General features: G+C 38.6%; 1 protein-coding gene across 2 annotated transcripts; it reads right to left on the bottom strand.

Annotated features, from left to right (window-relative positions):
• Positions 1–10821: 10821 nt before the first annotated feature.
• On the bottom strand, positions 10822–12119 carry LOC131149807 (NAC domain-containing protein 90). Of its 2 annotated transcripts, none has more exons than XM_058100568.1 (3): positions 11848–12119; positions 11435–11739; positions 10822–11323 (listed from the first exon to the last, which is right to left on the bottom strand). In XM_058100568.1, the coding sequence occupies exons 1-3, from the start codon at positions 12014–12016 to the stop codon at positions 10997–10999; spliced, it is 801 nt and encodes a 266-aa protein (XP_057956551.1). In that variant the 5' UTR covers positions 12017–12119; the 3' UTR covers positions 10822–10996. The 2 variants fall into 2 exon arrangements, with proteins under 2 accessions (XP_057956551.1, XP_057956550.1); XM_058100567.1 differs by having other exon boundaries at positions 10822–11326; positions 11848–12064.
• Positions 12120–14102: the final 1983 nt, after the last annotated feature.

The following is a 14102-nucleotide window of genomic DNA, read 5'->3' as shown; positions in this document are numbered from 1 at the left end:
CGAACAGGTGTCGGTTTTGATTCCCAGGAATTTTCCTACGACAAAAAATTACCAAATTCTCATAAATAATGCAATAAAGTTCAAGAATGATGATTTTAGCATTTTATTAAAATATTGGATGATTTTGGACATTTAATTAAAAATATAAACGGTAAAGACCGGGTTAAACGTCCAATTATGCAGTTTTGACGCATAATCACACCCCCCAACTAACGTTTTGCTAGTCTCTAGCACGTCACTCATGCAAGTTTCATCATTTATATGTGATTTGAGAGCAGTATACTCACATGAAGTTAATTAGAGGCACATTCAGAGTTAATGCAACCATATAAGTTCGAGTATAAACAATTAAACTCTCGAGGTGTGTGTGATATATGTGACTCAGTACACCTAGAACGCCAGTGGACACCTACAAAACGGTCGCTTTGACTCGGCCTAATTGATATACCCTCAAAAACACTCAAAGAAAATGGGTTCACTCATCATATGTGAGGAGGAGTGTCGCGATCAAACATTCCATATATTAAAAGGAACAACGCTAAGTATATGGAGTGGACTAGTCTGGAAAGGATCTAACCTATCTATGAGGTGTCGGGTCCTTCACCCTAACATCTTCTCACCTACTCGCCATATCCAACTGAGACCACCCTAGATCAACTTACTCACAAACTTGTTGTGAATACATCTGAGGCATTAACCAGTTGAAGCATCTTCGTACGTGGAAAATATGTATCGCCCTTTACTTTTTGTGATATGTATTCGGGCCGGCATTGACATTTCATTTCATGCGCATGTGTATTGCTTATTCTTTTTCTGCTCATTCTTTATTTTCTGTCTTTTCTTGAGCAATAAGGATAATATTAACACTTCTTTTGTAATCTTCATACCATCAATGGGAATTGAGCTCGAATAGGAGTTCATGAACTAAGTCTATCTCTAGGGGTGGCTCAGCCTTCACATCTTGAGTAGGCTACAAGACCTAGGTTTCTATCTCCCCACTAGGTGTCACCTCTAGGCTAGCAAATCAAAACATAGACTAGTGTACAAAGGAATCATCCATAAAAAGAGAATTGAGTTCCATGAACTCTGATTTGATATTAACGCACAAAAGGACGATAATAGCTCAAGAATATCTCACAAAGGTGTCATAGTCGCCACGGATGTTCTCTCAATGCTCACAGGAAACCCTAAGTGCAATGAATAACGTGAATGTATTTATTTAGCCTCGTGAGATGCATGTAGATATAGGAAATTATATAACCAAATTAACACGAATGTACTATCAATCGATTCTTCATGGAGTCATAAAATCATATAAAGAGAAAACTACGCATGATTGATTCAAGTGTGTCATTCTTAAGTTATACGCAAGTATGTGAAGGGTATACACAATGTTAAGCATGACATGGTGCAATATAATTCCTCGGTGCTCCTCCTTTCTTTCTCTTTCTTTTTGATTTTTTTTTATTTTTTATTTTTTTAAACCCAGTACGTGTACGTGCACAGTGTCACATGCAAATGCTCATCCCCCCCAACTAAAGTGGAACATTGTCCTCAATGTGAAAGCGCAGGGAAAATAAAATTGTGCACGGTAAACAACTAATGGAAAAGTACTACTGACTAATGTAATAAGAAAGAAAAGGGAAAAACACAACTAAAACAAATAAATGAAAAAAATAAAAATAAAAATAAAAAGAAAACAGTAGCATAGAAAGGTCAGAGGACTCCCCTAGGGTCTTGCAGAAGCAAGACCTCTTTGTCGACATCGAATGGGGTCATGAAAGGCTTTAGGCGCTGTCCATTGACTGTGAAACGGGTGCCATTTGTCGGATTTACAATTTCTACTGCACCATGAGAACGAACTTTTTCAACAATATATGGACCACCCCATCGGGATTTCAATTTCCTAGGAAACACATGCAGTCGGGAGTCATAGAGTAGCACTTGTTGAGAAGGGAAAAGTTGTTTTTCTTTGATGTTCCTATCATGTAGCAACTTCATCCGCTCCTTAGCCAAATGAGCATTATCATAAGCGTCCCTGCGAGATTCTTCAAGCTCGCATACCTGCAATTTTCTTAAACCTGTGGCATCATCAAGTGAAAGGTTAATCTGTTTGATAGCCCATAACGCACGATGCTGAATTTCAACAGGTAAATGACACGCCTTACCGTATACTAACCTGTAGGGAGACATCCCTAAGTTTGTCTTGAAAGCTGTTCGGTAGCCCCAAAGTGCGTCAACAAGTTTTTCTGACCAGTCCTTACGGTTAGGACGCACGGTTTTCTCAAGTATCGTTTTGATCTCTCTATTGGCCAATTCAGCTTGACCATTGGTCTGAGGGTGGTAAGGGGCAGAGACTTTGTGGGTTACATCATATTTTTGCATGAGTTTTTCAAAAGGTTTGTTACAGAAATGGGACCCTCCATCACTAATGATTGCCTTGGGCATGCCAAAGCATGCAAATAACTCTTTGAGAAAACGTATGACAACCTTGTGGTCATTGGTTCAACAAGGTATTGCCTCCACCCATTTAGAAACATAGTCCACAGCGACCAAAATGTAAGAATGCCCAAAAGAAATGGGGAAAGGTCCCATAAAATCAATACCCCAACAATCAAAAATCTCAAGAGTCAATATGGGGGACATAGGCATTTCATTCTTGGCAGTAATTTTTCCTAATTTTTGACAGGCCTCACATGCTTTACAAAAATTTTCAACATCTTTAAACATGGTGGGCCAGTAGAGTCCACTTTGTAATATTTTTGAAACAGTTTTCTTAGCAGCAAAGTGGCCTCCACATATCCCACCATGGCAAAAATGTATCACAGAATTAAATTCATCATCTGGAACACATCTACGCACTAATTGGTCAGAACAATATTTGAACAGGTATGGATTATCAAAATAATAATGTCTTACCTCAGCTAGGAACTTACGCTTGTCCTGGGTGAGCCAATGGTTTGGCATCCGGTCGGTGACGAGATAATTCACAATGTCGGCGAACCATGGAGCGCGTGACACAGCAAAGAGACGTTCATCAAGAAATTCGTCATTCAAGGGAGGGGACACCAGTACCTCGGGTAGCTGCAACCGAGAAAGATGGTCAGCTACAACGTTTTCCACGCCCTTTTTATCGCGTATGGTGATATCGAATTCCTAGAGGAGTAGAATCCACCTGATCAATCTGGGCTTGGTGTCCTTCTTTGCTAATAAATATTTCAAAGTAGAGTGGTCCGTAAAAATAATGATAGGTGCACCAATGACATAAGAACGAAATTTGTCTAAAGCAAAAACAACAGCTAGCAATTCCTTTTCAGTGGTAGTATAATTTCTCTTAGCATCATTCAAAGTTCGATTGGCATAATAAATAACCGACGGCTTGTTATCAATTCGTTGACCTAGAATAGCACCAAAAGCGTAGTCGCTAGCATCGGTCATGATCTCAAACGGCAAGTCCCACCGAGGAGGTTGCATGATAGGCGCAATAATCAAATGTCGCTTTAGCGTTTCAAAGGCTTGTTGACAATCATCAGTCCACACAAATTCAGTTTCATTTTGCAACAAGGTACATAATGGTTTAGCAATACTACTGAAACCCTCAATAAAACGTCTATAGAACCCGGCATGACCAAGGAAGGAGCGAATATCCCGGACTGTCTTAGGGATAGGTAACTGAGAAATCAGCTCTACCTTGGCCCTGTCAACTTCTATACCACGCTCAGAAACCAAATGTCCAAGTACTAAACCACTACGTACCATAAATTGACATTTTTCCCAATTTAGAAGTAAATTCTTTTCCTCACATCTTTTCAAAATCGCAATTAAATGTGTCAAACAATGATCAAAAGACTTACCGAACACAGAAAAGTCATCCATAAAAATTTCGCACATATCATCTAACATATCAGAGAAAATACTCATCATACAGCGTTGTAAAGTAGCAGGGGCATTGCATAAACCGAATGGCATTCTGCGGAAAGCAAAGGTACCAAAGGGACAAGTGAAGGTAGTCTTCTCTTGGTCCTCAGGTGCTACGGCAATTTGATAGTAACCAAAAAATTCATCCAAGAAACAATAAAAAGAATTACCAGCTACTTTCTTTAATATCTGATCTAGGAAAGGTAACGGGAAATGATCTTTTCGGCTAGCCGAATTCAATTTAAGATAATCAATGCACATTCTCCAACCCGTTACTTTCCTAGATGGGATCAATTCTCTATTAGCATTTTCAATTACAGTCACACCAGATTTTTTTGGAACTACCTGTGTTGGGCTTACCCATTTGTTGTCGGAGATTGGATAGATGATGCCTGCAGCTAATAATTTCAACACTTCGTTTTTCACCACCTCTTTCATGGCTGGATTCAGCCTCCTTTGTGCATCTCGAACTGGTTTAGCGTCTCCTTCGAGGAAGATGTTATGAGTGCAAATGGAAGGTTCGATCCCCGGCAACGGTGCCAAAAACTTGACTCACTCGAAAAATGAGCAGCTTGAAAGCTATCCCAAGTATAAGAGTTACGTCGTGTAATATTAAGCCCAAGGGCTAGATCGTCTCCTCAGGGAATGCGTTTAATCTCAGATTTTACGTTCTTCCAATCGAAATTAAAAAGGTACTGAACTCAGTTCAGATTCGGGTTTTTCAAGAGTTGTTCAATTTTACATTTGCCGAATTAAATGACACGTAATTTAAAAACCCTAAAACTAACATGCACTAAATAAAAGAAAACAAGAATAGAAACCCTACGTCTACTTAAGGAAACATTGGGACACACACTAATTAAAAATAGAAACTACAAATAAGGAATTAAAACACACAAAGGAAACTTAACTAGATATGAATACACACAAAAAAACGAACCTTTAACAAGAAGAACCTTGAATTAAAACTAAATTATTAATGAATTAAACGAAAACAAGACACGATAAAAACACAGACTTTAATAAAAACCGACCCTAAACTAAATCAAGTTTCGAAAAATAAAAATTAAATCTTGAAAAGATGACTATTCTAGTTTCGTTAAAAACAAAACACTTCCTTTTTTTTCTTTTCGTATTTTATATATATATTTTTTTTAAGAAACAAAATCAAAATCTAAAGTAAGCGAAGATAAATAAAACAGGACTAATTTAAATGCCTTAGATCTAATACTAACTTTAATTAAGAACAATAAGAGTAAATAAAAAATTACACTTCACTAAAAAAATTAAGTCCCTTAACAAATACTCAAATCCCAAGTCTCAAATAAACTTAAACAAATAAAAAAAACACATCATTCATTGCAACTTAAAAAAAACAGCAAAGAAAAGAAAAGATGAGAGTGAGAGAGAAAGCATAACAGAGTGTGGTTGCTGGAGAATGGCCGTGGCTTTGGTGACTGCTACAGTGTTGTAGTTGCTGCTGTTGTTGCTGGCGGTGGGGGTTGTATTGTGCTCGGTTCTGCTGGTCGGGGGTGGAGATGGAGCTGCAGGCAGCAGGGACTGCTGCTGGCTGCTGCGCTCTGCTGTCAGGAAGAGGAGGCCTCGGGTGGCTGGCCAGAAGGATGCTACTGTGCTTCGGTTGTGGCTGGGAAACAAGAGGAACAGAGGGATACAGGGGAAGAGGAAGAAGGAAAGGGGAAAGAACAGAGGGGGAAAGAAGGAAAGAGAAGAGAGAACGAGAAGGAGAAAAAACAACAACTGAAAAAAATACCAAACCCAAGAAGAAGAAGAAGAAGGAGAAGAAGAAGACCAAGAACAGGAACAAAGGCAGCGTGAGAGAGACGAGAGGCTGCGCTGGAGGAGGGATTTTAAAAGAGAAAATAGAAGAAGCCCTACCCAATTAGCCTACCCGACCCGGCTATGCATGGCCGGGTCACATCAACTATCCATTTTTTTTAATTTTTTTTTTCATTTTATTTGTTCTCTGTTCGTTGCAAATTATGCTCTTCTGAAGCCTGTATCTCACAAAACTCAAAAGACGAAAGTTGTATATGATCCTTTCCTCTTTCTCCAAAAATTTGAATCGTCTTGATCGGAGCTCGGACGAAAAAGTTATGCACAAAATACGAACAGGTGTCGGTTTTGATTCCCGGGAATTTTTCTGCAACAAAAAATTACCAAATTCTCATAAATAATGCAATAAAGTTCAAGAATGATGATTTTGGCATTTTATTAAAATATTGGATAATTTTGGACATTTAATTAAAAATATAAACGGTAAAGACCGGGTTAAACGTCCAATTACGCAGTTTTGATGCGTAATCACTGCCCATACCTCCTCAGCAACTTTCCCATTCTATGATGCCCTTGGTGATCTATTTACCAAGGAACAAGACATACTAACCACCTCGGCCCAAAAATTCATGGCGAGCCTAGCATGTAACCTAAGGCACCAAGCCCTTTCAGCTAGGGTTTGGTTCATCCTTTCCGCCACACCATTTTGTTGCGGTGTTTGTCGTACTATAAAATGTCTCCTTATACTATGATGCTCATAGAACTCTCAAAAACTCGAGTTTGTATACTCAATTCCATTGTCTGTCCTGAGGAACTTGATCTTTCTCTTGGTCTGGTTTTCCACCTCAACTTTCCATAATTTAAACTTGACAAATGTCTCTAACTTTTGCCATATGAAGTAAACCCAAACCTTTCCTGAGTAGTTGTCGATGAAGCTCACGAAATACACATGTCCCCCTCATGATGCCACTATCATTAGTCTCCAAATGTCTAAATGAATGTAGTCTAGTACTCCCTTCGTCTTGTGTGTGGCTTTTATAAACTAAACTTGATTCTGCTTCCCGAGTACACAGTACTTGCAAAACTCTAGCTTACATGATTTAACCCCCTTCAAAAGATTTCTCTTGTGAAGTTCTTTTATTCCATGCTCACCCATATGCCCTGAGAGCATATGCCACAAAATGGCACTATCAGAATCAGACTCCACAGCTATAGCTCCACCTATAACCATTGTACCCAGCAATGTATATATATTACCCGGCACTCTCTTCCCCTTCATCACGCTCAAAATGCCCTTGCTCACATTCATTGCCCCACCTTCGGATTTGTAACTGAACTCGTTACAAACCAAGGTGCCTAATGAAACCAGTTTCTTCCTCAACTCTGGTATGTGCCTCACATCACACAACGTCCCTACCACACCATCGTACATCTTCATTTTGACATTCCCTATCCCAGTCACTTTGCACACAACATCAATCCCCATCAGAATGGAACCAGAACTAACTAATATGTACGTGGTGAACTAGTCCTTATTGGATGTCATATGACAAGAACAGGCCGAGTCCAAGATCCAAGAATCTTCGAACTCATCCAACCCCGATGAAATTGAAAGCATATCTCTGTCACTACTCCCAAAGTCTATTTTTACTACATTCCCCATTTTTGATGAACCCTCTTTGGTTTTGCAACCCCCTTCCTCTTCTCCAAACACTTGGGTTTTATGTGCTCTCTTTTCCCACACTTAAAATATCGCACGTCCTTCCTCTTTCTGGAATTGGACCGAGCCATATGGCTGCTTGATCCACCCCAGAAGTTGCTCCTCCCATGATTCTAATTCCCTTTCCCCACAAGCTCTTCAGCATGTGAACCCTCATCGATCGCTAGCCTTTCTCCTTTGGTGTAACCATAGCAATGCACTCATGATGTCCTCTAACTCTAGGGTTTCTTTCCCCCAAGTAAGTGTCATAACCAAGTTTTCATATATAGGAGACGTCGGTAGGAATTCAGCAGCATCAATGCTTTATCCTCTTCCTCGAACTTCAGATCAACTTGCTTCGAATCACTAACGATCTTATTGAATGTGTTGATGTGTTGATTTAGGTCTGAACCCTCCACCATTTTAAGCCAATAAATCTTTTGCTTAAGAAACAACTTTTTCGCAAGTGACTTGGACTTGTACCAACTTTCAAGTTTTAGCCACACTGCATCCGATGATTCCTTATCCATGACATGATACATCATGTCATCGAATAGACATTGTCGGATAGTGGACACGACCATTGCTTCTAGCTCCTTCCAACTTGCAAAGTACAAAATTCCCGGTTCTTTCGAATTTGTTGACATCAAACTTCATCAAAGAGATTCTAGCCATTGTGAACCAATAGCTCTGATACCAATTGTTGTGCGCGGATGCGTAGCGGAAGCCTTTTTTACACACTCACAAATTAATCAACAAACAACTAGTGCAATCACTCAATGATGAACAATACTAAAGAAGCAAACACTCAGTAATGAGAAGAATGAAAGCAACAATCAAAGGACACAAGATTTATGTGGTTTGAAAATTTGCCTCGTTCGCTAGAGCAGCAACTCTGATTCTCACTATAAACTATGTCAAGCTTAGATTAGGGTTATAAAACATTGATTCTAAATGAACCCTAAGCATATAAGAACATTAGATCCTATTTAAACCACCCCTATAGTGATCCCTGGTGGAAAATCCTTCGATTTACCCAATCTACTTGCCTCTCGATTTGAGTTACATGACGTGCGCCGATGGACACCGTTAACGGTTTGAAGCCGAGAGGAGTGCCCTGCATTCTATATAAAATCATCGACGGTTACAGCCCAAACCATCAAAGGTTTTTCCTCTTCCTATAGCCTTCTCTCTTGCTCTTGCTCTTACTCCTCGCTTCACATAGCTTTAATAGTGCATGCGTTCTACTAAAAATATGAGCCACATCCCTAACAAATTATTTACACATGCAAAAAAAGTATGTACTCAGAAGGGTTTTCATATTTCAAATGACCAAAATACAAATAAAATGGACCCAGGAAATTTTTTTTCATTTTTGACAAAATTCCCCGTCGCTCTAATCTGCTTACCTCCAAAATTGATAGGCTAGCATTGTTGTGGGAACCTTTTTTAAAGTCATGGAATTTCCATAGACCACTCTTTCCTAGTATGATTAATGGTAAAAAAGAAAAATGTGTAAATTGAATAGATGCCAATGAATTTCAATTTTTTTTTTTTATAAAAGATAACTAGCTTCAATATAAGATTCGTAGTAATCACACATCATCTTGTATTGATCACACTAGTAAAGTACATGATTCGGCTAGGTTAATATTATAGCCTCAGGATAACCTTTGCAGGAAGAACATACACAATTGAAAATCCTCCTAAACTGCCCTAGTATCAGTAATCTTTATTTTTCCTATCTTTCCTCTACTTCTTTTTCCAATGCATCAATAACTTTTTTGGGTTCCATTCGGACATTGTCCCGGGGTTGGCATTTACAAGGGCAACCTTAGATGTTGATCGAACTCAGCTGTGCAAGAATGGTCGTGTGTAAAAGACCTTGTGAGTATAACAAAACTAATCCATAAAAAAACAATCTTAGGATGGACTTCTTTTGGGATGAAATGTGGCCATGGGCTTCCAAGCGCTCTCAAAACTAGATTATCAGGCTTAAAACCTCCTTTTCTTTTTTATTTTATTTGAATTCAGTGGTTTAGACTGTACCTGTTGTTTGAGTCACAGGTTGCCTATGTACCCCATATAAGGATCAAGTTTGTGCGTTGTTCATTACTAATTTGACTAGAAAGAAGATGAATAAATCCCATCCAAGAGGGCTTTATTTTTTGTTCTAATGGGGCTAAGGTTTGGGGGTAAAACAAGAAAGGATACATTAAGCTCAAAATAAATGCTTGTGGTGGTTTGAATGGTCAAAGATCACGTTTGCTTTCATTTCCTTAGGACATTTTGGATATCAAACTTCTCTAGCATTCTTCTTTCAACTTTCAAGCTATTCTCTATTTTTGATCAATTGCTTATACAACCCTTTTCATTTATTTTATTTTATTTTTTGTCAATTCTCATCCTTCCTTCAACCACGTATATAAGCACCCAGCCTTCACCATATTTTTCCAATGTGGGATAAATTTACAAGTGAAATTTTCAACAATCTCCTCCTCACTTGTGAATTCCAACCACTCCCTCTTAAACAAAAACTCTCCCTCGTGAGAACGAATTCATTTTCCCAATAGTTACTCAAGTGAGTCTTATTTCCACACCTTACGTGCCTCAAATTACATTCCACGTACCCCCAAACCATGCTTTGACCTTATTCAGATCCATCTACGAAGCTTAGATGATTCTTATTGGTTTCAATCACACTCTTGATCCTCCAACTATTAGCATGTTAAGAGAATTAACTTCATACCTTAACTTTACGATGTCGTTTACCACGAATTATGAATCATTGGCTCAGATACCACTTATTAGCATTGAAGGAATTCATGGATGGGTTTAATAGATAAAAGTGAGTACCAACTTGATTCAAAAGTTTAAATTTATTAAAGTTTAGGATCAACCATGTATATAAGTATGCTTCTTTTTACCTTACTTTTTTTTGTATGAAACAAATTTATAAGTAAAATTTTCAATTCTTAGTAATAATCGTTGACTGTCACTAATACGCGGTAGCAGAGCAAGTATACATACTATAATTTTCTGCCTAATTTGATATTGGATGTGAGAATGATGGGAATGTGGCATCACTCTTTTGTCCAGTTAGTGGACCATCCAAATGGATTTTCCAAAATATTGATTATTGTCCTCATTATTTTTATTTTTCGTTTTATGGAAGAAAAAATCCTGATCGCCTCAATATGACACCCACAAATAATTCATTTATTTAATTTGATTATCAAGTACACGTGAGAGGACTTTATAGGAAGTCAACAAGATAATCATCAGAATATCGCTGGATTCGATTTTCTTAATGTGTCTCATCTATTATTTATTTAATTTAATTATTTTTTGACATTAATCATTAACTAATCCAGAGTCTAACTTCTCAATCCCCCGTCCCCTAAGTTGAATTGCAGAAAATAATCTTACATTGTATTATTTCTACATCATATTTCGGATAGTTATCGAAATTGTACAGAACATTTTGAATTAAACATTATAAAAAAACTTTATAAAACTCGAACAAAGTTAAGACAATTTTATGTTACAATTATTTTCACAGAATTTTAATGTGATTGGCTTCACTTACAACCAATCCAGTTCCATCGATTCCCAATATTCCCATATTTGTTCTGCAGCATTCCCCATTTCCCAGTTGCTACTTGCTGCAATTGCTCCCGGGAGAGGGGCATGGTTAAAGTTTGCCCCTGAGCAAGAACTTTCCGGTGAGTTTGTTTTCTCCGGCGCCGCCGCTGCTAGAGCGCTCACAGAAGCCGATGTCGAACCTTGAAGAACCTGTTGGTTCAGCAACATGCTCTCTCCCCTTGCCCCCGCGTCGGACGGCCGCCGATCAAATGCTCGAAATGTTCCCGACACTACGTACACCCGGCACAGACTATACTCATACCTTAACTGCTACATTCCATAGAGAGAAAAGTACAACGAATATGTAAAAATAAAATGATTAACTTAATTTAATTTAATTTAGTTATTTGTCAATATATGTATATGAATCAATTGTACCTTCGGAATGGGTGCAGGAGCGTTTGATGAAGTGGGTAAAGAATCATGGTTAATGGCTCTGTACTCGTTCATCTTCCACTTGGTTTTCCGGCCGGTCGGGGCTTTCCCTCTGTAGAAAACCATGGTTTTCTTGACGCCGATCACCCGGTTATCGGAGGAGTAGACGTAGCTGGGGGAGCCGGTGGCCTTCCAGTAGCCGGAAGGGGTGGTCCGGTTGGGCCTCCCGCCGCGGGCCTCCCTCTCCTGTCTTGGTGCAAAGAAGAACCATTGCTCCGTGTCCCCGTGACACAACTCCCCCGAAAGCTCTGCGCCAAATTTAAAACTATATTTAGAGATAGTAGAATGGAATTTATCACTTAATTCTTAAAAAGGATGTCGAAAAAGAAGGAATAGCTAGTTAAGTGGCTACGCACGGGGAAGGTGCCAAGGCTCGAAGTCGTAAATGTTGACGTGGGGGATAACACGGTGGACGTCGGCAGGTTCGGTGCCTTGGAGCTTGTAGTGGAGGTAGAAGGAGACGAGCTCTTCTTCAGTCGGGAAGAAGCGATAGCCAATGGGGAGTTGCTGCATTGCTGCGTTCATTGCTGTGTTGTTTTGGTTATGTGGTTGGGCCTTTTTGGGGCAGTGCTTTAGATTGGTTTCGTTGGCGCGGGGCTGTATTTAAAGGTGGGGCAGTAGAATTGATGGAGGGGGAGAGTTTGCCGAGTGAAAGTAGAAAAGTGAGAGCGTGGAAACTTCCACGCGGTTTGAGCGTTGCGCTCGTAATAGAAAACCCCCCTAGGGAGCAGCGTTGAACTGGTCAGCCTGCTTGGTTCCCCTGCGCAGCCGTCTTTCCACCACCTCTGTCTCCCCCCAATTGCTATGGTTCACCTTGCCATGGAGGCCAATGAGATGGATGTCCTTTCTTGTTATCCGATTGACAAGGGGTATTTGGACTCAACTTGATTTAAAAATTCCATGTCAAAATTCAACTTAATTCTATACGTAATCGAGTTGTTTGTCTCAAACGTGATCTTTATCAAAATTGTTCAACTCAAACTTGATTCGACTTCAACTTCTTAAAATTTGAGTTAGGCTCAAATTAAATTCTAATTTAATGAATATAATTTAAATCATAATTTATTCAATCCATACAAATTCAAATGAATGTCTAAATTTCAATCTCTCGCGCATCGATTAAGGGCTTGTTGTGAAAAATACGATATCTTTTTTTATTTTTTGTTTTTTATCATTTGAGTTGCAAGTGTAGCCTACATTAGCTAGGACTAGGTATGGTTCTGTTAATTGAGTCATATCTCTTGAATCGTTAACTAAATTGAAGTTTCAATTCATTGCAAAATGCGGAGAGCGTTTGAAAACTCTCTTGATTGGAAATCGGGATTTTATCAAGATGGAAATCGAATCTTTGGTTGAAGTTAAACCATTTAATAAGGAATTGAAAAATCTCTTCATTAGCTATCTAGGTTTAAAGATGGAGCGAGATTGAATCCTTGATTCAAGTCAAATATTTAATAGGGAAAGAGTTGAAAAATCTCCTAATTGGCAACCAAGGCTTAATGATGATCTAGATTAAATCTTTGATTGAAATCAATCATTTAATAAGGAACTAGTGTTTCTGCCGAAACCTTAGCTACAGCAGCCCTAAAAATCATTATAATCCCTCAAAGGTGACCTTTATGCATGCAGCTCACCTCTCCTCCCCACCCTTTAGACCACATTGCCTCTATTGCCTAACTCTAGTGACCTCTAATAGTTGCCATTGACCCAAAGCAAAGCCAGTGACTCCCTTATTCTCCCTTGATCTCCATATCACCAATACAACCCTCATTCAATATCCTAACGTTCAACATGGTTGTTTAGTGGTCGCTTTAGGCTTCAAACAGCTACGCAGCTCCCTAAACTCATAATTAATGCATGCATACGCAAAAGAAGCTAATAAAATGAAACGGAATCAAGCCAAGAGGCAAATGATGGAACCTAAAAAATTGAAGACTGAAGTAAGGATATAAAGGCCTACCTTGTGAAATCTATTATAGGTTCTTAAACCCTAGTATCTGCCAAAACCAACCTGCAACCGAGCCTTGAACACTACATGCTTGAGGTGCTTCACCTGCTGTTAAGTTCGAGCTTCAAAACCTAAGTCTCGTCCTCCTATTTTTCTTCCACTCTCCATAGACAATGAAAGTGATGGTGTAGTCCCAAGAGGGGGGTGAATTAAGTATTTTAAGTTTAATGCGCGGAAGCTTGATTTATTTTAATACTAATTTATCATGTCCCCTTTAAATAATCTTAATCACCACAAACAACTAATCACCAAACGACTATACCAATGAACAATTTTTAAATATACATAATTGAAATACAAGCCTTATTTTATCTCAAGCAGATTTAAATAGGCGATAAGATATACAAATATTGATCTTGTATTTAATCAATGAATATTTCAATATCAAACAATCCCAACAAATTTAACCAAGAAAATACTCTTATTGTATTCAAACAATCAACAAATTAATATGAAATAATCTCGGTCAATTGAATTAATTCAGAACTTGAAATTTCAATGAAAATTAAATCATTCACAATATCCATAAGAAACTTTAAATCAATCTCAGTATCCTCCAATCAATCTCAGCATTTAACAATTCCTAAATCAATTTCAAATCAT

The sequence above is a fragment of the Malania oleifera genome, chromosome 2, assembly GCF_029873635.1.
Source record: "Malania oleifera isolate guangnan ecotype guangnan chromosome 2, ASM2987363v1, whole genome shotgun sequence".
Classification (NCBI taxonomy): Eukaryota; Viridiplantae; Streptophyta; class Magnoliopsida; order Santalales; family Ximeniaceae; genus Malania; species Malania oleifera.
This window is presented reverse-complemented; position numbering and strand designations above follow the sequence as displayed.